General features: G+C 38.4%; 1 protein-coding gene across 1 annotated transcript; it reads left to right on the forward strand.

Moving 5' to 3' along the window:
- Positions 1–4507: 4507 nt before the first annotated feature.
- On the forward strand, positions 4508–6038 carry LOC122118570 (zinc finger protein OZF-like). The gene is given in 2 exon segments (XM_042692412.1): positions 4508–5765; positions 5935–6038. Coding segments are annotated over 2 exon segments (1362 nt in total).
- The last annotated feature ends 2380 nt before the right edge of the window (positions 6039–8418 follow it).

Here is an 8418-nt window from a genome sequence, read left to right on the forward strand (position 1 = left end):
TGTTTTCTAAAGTATCCTCACAAGATTTCTTTCCTCTATAATCTCTCTCTACTTTTGGTTTTCTACTCACTTGTGTTGGTTATTTTTCTCTTTCTCTCTCTTTGTATCTATCTTTGAATCATTTTTTCTTACTTTTCTCATTCTCTCTTTCCTCCATATGTCTCTCAGTTTTTTCTTTTCTTCAATGATCTATCTGGGAACTAGTTTTTCTTAGTGATCAGCTTTATGTTGCTGACATGGCTCTTAAGATTGACATTTTTCTTACACACTGTATAGGAAAATTGTTGCCTAGAGAGTTCTACAGGATTCCAGAAACAAAGAAAATTAGAGAAACACAAAAACATAAACAGATAGACTTAGGGGAAACCAGGGTTCTGAAGCCTCTCTGGCACTTGGTCTCTGGTTGCCAGCAAGCAAGCGAAGTTCCTTGAGTTCACACAGGGAAGATTACCATTGATAACATGCAAAACTGAAGTATCTATATTAATATTACAATCTGAGCCACAACACGTTGTGAAGAAAACATGTTTCCTTATTCTCCTGAGACAGAAGACTGGCGCCCAGAGAAAATGCAGACATGAAGTTCACCTTACCTAGCCTTCAAGGTGAACAGCAGCTCAGTTTCAGATGCTATCTTTCCAACAGTAAGGAAAAGGCCTGAACTCCAATATCTTAACCATCTCCAGAATTCTCTTTTACGCCTTCTGCGGCCAGCTCTCAGTTCTCTCAGTGCTGTCAGGCTGGAATTCCAACCTCTCAAAACTTTTTCCCCTTCAGCTCAACTTCAGAGTTCCATACAGAAAAGTACGTCTTTCCTCCAACTGATAAACTACAAGAAAATTTGATTTCACCTGATTCTGTTATCTTTGGTCTAACTTCATTTGTAGTGGTATTCAGTTTTGTTTTTCCATCCCACTACTTTTAAATATTTTCATTCACTGCCAGTATAAGATAGGTAGTTTTGATAAAAAAAAAATAATACAGTGATGAGTTTTTCTCTATTAGAAATATCATTTGTTGTAAAATCTCACAGATATTTGCTAGGAATTGATTTTGATCTCTGAAGAATTTCACTATTAACTAACAAAAGTGGAAATATATCTTTAGGGATCTACTGGAGAAATGACTCAGGAATATTTAACACATTTGAGCATTTGGTCATATTTATCATTTTTGTCATCTTGAGTGTTCTTTGAGTCTCTATCTATTTGCCTCCACCTTTCATGAAGGCCTATTAAAATGAAAATCTTCTCAAGGAATATTTTATTCCCCTCCCACCTATATTTTGTGTTGTAGAATGTAGGCAAAGTTTACAAAACACCATGGTAGCAGTTCTTTTTTACATAGGAAGGAAATATCAGGGTATCTAAGACCACATTTCAATATTTAGTATTTAAACCAAACATGGTTAACCTAGGATACTTTTAGGTGGGAACTAAATCAAATCTTATAAGGGCCCAATAAATCATTAGCTACTTTCTGGAGTACTGTTACTATTTTTTAACATTCATGTGGACACTGCTTTTCTTTGATCTAGTAATGTTCTATGCTCTGTATACCATGTGATGTCCTGAATGTGTTCTGCTTGCTTATGAGAGTACTTGTTAATAGAAGGTCTAAATAGGATTTATGGTGAAGCAATAAATGTAAATGCATAGAAAATATTTGTTTAATTCTTTGTTACCTACTGATATATACTAAAATTTTATCAAAAATAATAATATAATTTTTTGGACACCACCTTAGACTTAATGTCATCATGCCAGATTATTGTCTCCTTAGAATTTTTATCTTGTCTCTATTGCTAGCAGCAGAAATGTGTTTGCATGCATTAGGGAATCTGTAACTTTTTATTGGTCTTGGGGCCTGAATTCTTGGCCTGGTTATTGTCCATCAGCTCTTCAGGTCAAGGTGAGTGCTCTACCACTTGAGTCACAGTGCTACTTTCAGTTTTCTGGTGGTTTATTGGAGATAAGTGTCTCATGGACTTTTCTGCCTGGGCTGGCCATGAACCTTGATCCTCAGACCTCAGCCTCCTCAATAGCTAGGATTACAGGCATAAGCCACCAGTTCTCTGAAAATCTGTGTATTTTAGTCGCCAGGTTTATGTATTGTCAAATATTTCTAATTTGCTATTTAATTTTCCCAGTGAAAAGATAACATAGCCAGCTGCAAACATTTTATGTAAGACAAAAGCATACCTGCAGCATAATGAAATTCCAGATTGGAATTCTCATGACCCAGGTCTAATTTCTTGATGGAAATGTGCCATTACAGAAGCTGATGTCATTTGATGATGTGGCTGTGTACTTTACCTGGAAGGAATGGCAGGATCTGGATCCTGGTCAGAGGACCCTTCATAGAGAAGTAATGCTGGAAACTTATAACAACCTAATGTCCTTGGGTGAGCAAAGGTCACTTTTATTTGGAAGATCAAGTGCTTTTATTTTAGTAGACATTTGACTATGTTATTTAGGTATAAGATTCCAGTCCATTCCCTTGTAAAAAAAAAAACTGCTAGTATAAAAGCCAGCCAAATTCAGGTCTGGGAGCTTGATGTTGTTTGCCTTTCACACTACTGCTTGAGCCACCACTCTATTTTGGCTTTTGTTTTGGGGTATATTCTGAATTTCCATGCCCAGGTTGGTTTCAAGCCTGCCTCTTCTGATCTTACCTCCTAAATGTAGGGTTAGAAATGTAACCCTTTGGACCATTACATTTTGTTTTAAAAAAAAAAATTCCAGTCCATGGGAAGTGTCATTTCTTCCTAAGGGAAACTTCAACTTCATTATGTGTAACTCATGAGCTAATTTTATTCTCAGTCTTTAAGATTTCTAATCAGTAGTTGGACAAAAGTTCTAAACTATGATCCACTAATAGGAGACTGACTTTCCAGACTTGAGGTGATTATTATAGGTGGATCTACACTCTAGATAGAATATACATTACTACTGTCAGTATGATCTGGAAATCAGTAGGTGAAAGTGTGAAAGTGTGTATTTGTAAGCCAAACCTGACATAGGTTGCATTGCTTCAAGCTTGGAATCCTAGATACTCTGTAGGCTGAAATCTGAGGATTTTGGTTTAAAGCCAGCAACTATAGAAAAATGAACATGAGACTCTTATCTCCAATTAACCATTCAAAAACTAGAAAATGTAGCCAAGACACAAACTAGTAGAATGCTAGATTTGAGCAAAAGAGCTGAGTCCAAGCCACACATTGGGAAAATAAACCCAAAGCTGGGGGAAAGTACACCATGGAGCTGTTAAGAATTGAGAAACCATGGACTGGGAAGGTGGCTCAGTGGTAGAGCCTGTGCCTTGCATGCTTGCGGCCCTGTGTTCGATTCCTCAGCACCATAAAAGCAGAAAAAAAAGCCAGAATTGGCATTGTGGCTCAAGTGGTAGAGTGCTAGCCTTGAGCTTAGGAGGTATGATACAGCGCCCAGGCTCATAGTTCAAGCCCCAAAACCGATCCCACCCCCCAAAAAATAAAACAATTGAGAAACCAGATTTAGGAGCAACCCAGTGAACAGGATGTCTGCAACATTACATTAATGATGACACAGCAAGAGCAATAGTACTCCACTATTTCTTACTCACAGGGCACTGTGTTCCTAAACCTATATTGATTGTGAAGCTGGAGCAAGGTGCAGAACCATGGATGAGAGAAGGCTCAGAAGAGAATTTCACAGGTGAGTTAAAGCATCTTGAATAGTGATGTTGGGTCCAGAGCCCAGTGGGTCTGTTTATCTTGAGCTGTACAGAGCAATAGTTTCATAGTGCCCTTCAGTCATGTATGGAAGAGAACTAGGTGATCCTTTGTCTCAAGGAATTGTAAATCCAGAATTCTCGTGGAGACAAACTGAATTTGATGTTCCAGTGTAGTTAATGTTAGCACTTCTCTTTGTCTGTAGAGAAGTCATTCATAAAGAGAAAAAGACAATAAGAAATGTAGGAAGGAGATCTCATTTTAAACTAGTATTTTGCAGGTAGGAGGAAAATAGGATCAGGACAATTTCTTATCAGTGGTGCTGGGCATAGAGGGAGATTCAGAATGGAAGCATTAAGAGTATGGAGATGAATAATTTGAGTAAATATTTCCTTGAGAAAAATACAAAAATCTGAAATAAAGAAAAACATTTTCCATTGTAAAATGTCAGTACTACTTTCTTAATTACTACATTGCAGAGAAATATATATATTCTGCATAAAGCAATGCTTTGATATTTGAAAATATTGTAACAGAATGTGAGGAAATATCTTTACATTAAGGAATTTATGGATCTCATTTATGTTTTTGTTTATTTTTCTATTATTCATTTTAGATGTCCCAGAAATGGAGGATGTGATTAGCACCTGCCAGCAACGTCATAATAAATATCTCTCTGAAGTAGCAATCATGAATAGTAACCCAGGGGAGGAAAAAGTGAGACTTATAAGAAGTTTTCATTTGAGCTCCATACAGAAGTCAGAACTGATTAAGAATAATGGCAACTCCTTAGAGATGAGGATAGAAAAGGTCACTGGCTGTCAGAGCATGGGTATTTTCAGTGAACCTGGTAAGATGTGTGCTGCATATAGTACTCATGTGTCTTCTGTAGTTGACGAATGTAAACAGTGTGAAAAGTCTTTCACTGAGAAGAAACACCCTGTTGTCCCTCAGAGAAAACACACAGGAGAGAAATCTTATGAATGTAACATGTGTCAAAAGTCTTTCAACCAGAAATCAAAGCTTACTGTCCACCAGAGAACACACACAAAAGAGAAACCTTTTCAATGTAACATTTGTGGAAAATCTTTCATATGCAAGGCATATGTTACTAGACACCAGAGAACACACACAGGAGAGAAACCTTATGAATGTAACAAGTGTGGAAAGTCTTTCACCGAAAAATCAAAGCTTACTGTCCACCAGAGAACACATACTAGAGAGAAACCTTATGAATGTAACGTTTGTGGAAAGTCTTTCATCCAGAAATCAAAGCTTACTGTCCACCAGAGAACACACACAAAAGAGAAACCCTTTGAATGTAACATTTGTGGAAAGTCTTTCTCCTGGAAGGCATATCTTACTAGACACCAGAGAACACACACAAAAGAGAAACCCTTTGAATGTAACATTTGTGGAAAGTCTTTCTCCTGGAAGGCACATCTTACTAGACACCAAAGAACACACACAGGAGAGAAACCTTATGAATGTAACATGTGTGGAAAGTCTTTCTTCTGGAAGGCATATCTTTCTAGACACCAGAGAACACACACAGGAGAGAAACCTTATGAATGTAACATGTGTGGAAAGTCTTTCACCTGGAAGACATACCTTACTGTCCACCAGAGAACACACACAAAAGAGAAACCTTTTGAATGTAACATTTGTGGAAAGTCTTTCTCCTGGAAGGCATATCTTACTCTCCACCAGAGAACACACACAGGAGAGAAACCTTATGAATGTAACAAGTGTGCAAAGTCTTTCACCCAGAAATCGATGCTTACTAACCACCAGAGAACACATAATAGAGAGAAACCTTATGAATGTAACATGTGTTGAAAGTCTTTCACCGAGAAATCAAACCTAACTCGCCACCAGAGAACACACACAAAAGAGAAACCTTTTGAATGTAATATTTGTGGAAAGTCTTTCTCCTGCAAGACATATCTTACTCTGCACCAGAGAACACACACAGGAGAGAAACCTTATGAATGTAAGATGTGTGGAAAATCTTTCACCAAGAAGTCAAATCTTAATTTCCATCAGAGAACACATACTAGAGAGAAACCTTTTAAATGTAACATTCGTGGAAAGTCTTTCTCCTGCAAGACATATCTTACTCTGCACCAGAGAACAAACACAGGAGAGAAACCTTATGAATGTAACATGTGTGGAAAAGTCCTTGTCTTGGAAGTCAAGCATCAATGTCCATCAGATAGTACACACAGGAAAGAAACCTTATGAATGTAATATGTGTGGAATGACTTTCACCTGGAAGTCCAACCTCACTGTCCATCAGAAAACACACAGGAAAGAAACCTTATGAATGTCATATTTGCGGAAAGATTTTCAGCCAGAAACTACAACTTACTATCCACCAGAGAGCACGCACAGGAGAGAAATTTTATGAATGTGACCTATGTAGAAAATCTGTCATGCAGAACATACACCTTTCTGTCCATCAGAAAAAAACCAACCAGAGAGAAATGTTATGTATGTAGCAAGCATGGAAATTCTTTCACCTGGAAGGCACAACTTAACATCCATCACAGACACAAGGAGAGAAACCTTATGAATGTGACCAATGTGGAAAGACAGCTTAACACACATAAGTTGATTCACACAAATGAAATAACTTAGGATTGTACCAAATGGGAAAGTCTTTGGTCTGTAAGAATATTGAAATTGCAATACAGAACCAATACAGGATAGAGAACTTATGATATAGCAGATGTGGAGTCCTCGAACTACAAGACACAGCTAAGGGTTCATCACAGAACACACAAAACACACAGACACCCATACACCCTCACACACAAAGAGGAGAAAAATCATATGTAAAAAAAATGGAAAGGTTTTCTAGAAAAAGTCATAACGGTAGTAAAGTCTTTCTTGGAGGGGTAACAAAGCTAGATAGAAAGTGTATTAATGACCTAACTCATATAATGGTATAACCAATCTATACAGTATCTTTACAATAAAATATATATTTAAAAAATATGATGGATTAATAAAGACTAGAATCTCTGCATTTTGTCTTCTTTTTTTGTGGGGGTGGGGGGTCTGGTCGTGGGGCCTGAACTCTGGGCCTGGCTGCTGTCCCTCAGCTCTTCAGCTCAAGGCTAGTGCTCTACCACTTGAGCCACAGCACCACTTCCGGCTTTTTTTTTTCTTTTTGCTTATGTGGTGCTGAGGAATTGAACCCAGGGCCTCGAGCATGCAAGGCAAGCGCTCTACCACTGAGCCACCTTCGCAGCCCTGCATTTTGTCTTGGGGGAGAACCCCAAAGTGTCTTCAGTGCTTGCACTTTTCTTTAATTAATCACTGGTGATGAAAAACTTGTGATTGATTCACTCTTAGCCCATTTAGTTGTTCTGCTGAGTGAGCTATAATAAAAGACCAGTGTGGACGATGTGTCGCACCTGTGTTATCTCATAGAGGGCCAAAGTAGATATGACATTAGGGGAAATAATCAAGCACACAAAGATATTGATCAATCTCTCACAAAAATTGAAGTTAACAAAGGAATAAAACCATCTGCCACTTGAGCTACAGCATCACTTCTAGACCCTGAGAGGAAGGAAGGAAGGAGTAGGGAAGTGAGAGATGGAAAGAGGAAGGGAAGGAATGAGGCGAAGGAAGAAATAAACTATTCAAAAGAAGACTTTAATTTTTGGTGAATGTGAGAATTATTGTTTCAGAGGTGGAGCTCAAGAAATATGGCTTTTACAAAAAGCAACTTTTTGAATATTTACAAAATGATAAAGAGGATGTAACATTTTATAAACTGATTTAATAATACAGTAATATTAAGTAAGGAGGTCATGTGTGGCTGGTGCCCTATTGGCCACATGGTAGATGGTGGGGTCTGGCATCTTGTTTTCATGCAGGGGGAAGGAAATGCCCCATCCATTGCTTACCTCCCAACTGATGGGTATGGCTGGATCCCTGCAAGCAGGCATGGGCATTTGGCTGATGTTACTCAATCTGATAGTCCAGTGCCTGGACTGGGAATTTCCTGTAGACCTGCCTCCTGCTTAGGCCCTATTTAGGCCGGACCAGCAGTGGCACCAGATGGCATGCCACATGTCTCTGTAATCATGTCCTGTGTGCTTTCTCCTGGCTTGTCTCTGGTCATCCAGTGTCCCAATACATCACTTTCTTGGTCCTGATTGGTTTCTCGGTGCTGTTTTTATTCTCTCCTCCCCCCCCCTCCTTTCTGTCCTATTTCCAAGCTGTCTAAGTGTATTTATGGACTGCATGTCTTTGTTAGAACAGGCTGCTTGCAGACTGCTAGTTGTGAAATAGACTCCAGTATTCCATCTACCATAATGTGGCTTCCAACAAATATAGTGTCTTCTTTTACAGAAACAGAAAGGTTGACCTAAATTTAGAATTTCTAGAGCCAAGATCGATGACACTGTATAGTTATGTAATTAAAGATATCCTGGAGGCATTTAGAAAAAGTTTCTGTTACATCAGAAAGAGCTTAATTAATAAACCAAGACCAAGACTCCAGTTCCAATATAAGCCAGTCATTCTAGATATGTCTAGAGCTGTTTGGTTACATGAAGAGGAATACTTTCACACATTCATGAAGGAATGTTTTTGTGCCAATATGAGATTTTCAACTCAGGAACTGAGTTGAAGCCAGCCAGAGCTGGCTTCAATGGAGACTCTCTCATCTTGGCCTCCATAAAAGCTAG

Source organism: Dipodomys spectabilis, unplaced genomic scaffold, assembly GCF_019054845.1.
Source record: "Dipodomys spectabilis isolate Male_0828 unplaced genomic scaffold, ASM1905484v1 ptg000155l, whole genome shotgun sequence".
Taxonomy (NCBI): domain Eukaryota; kingdom Metazoa; phylum Chordata; class Mammalia; order Rodentia; family Heteromyidae; genus Dipodomys; species Dipodomys spectabilis.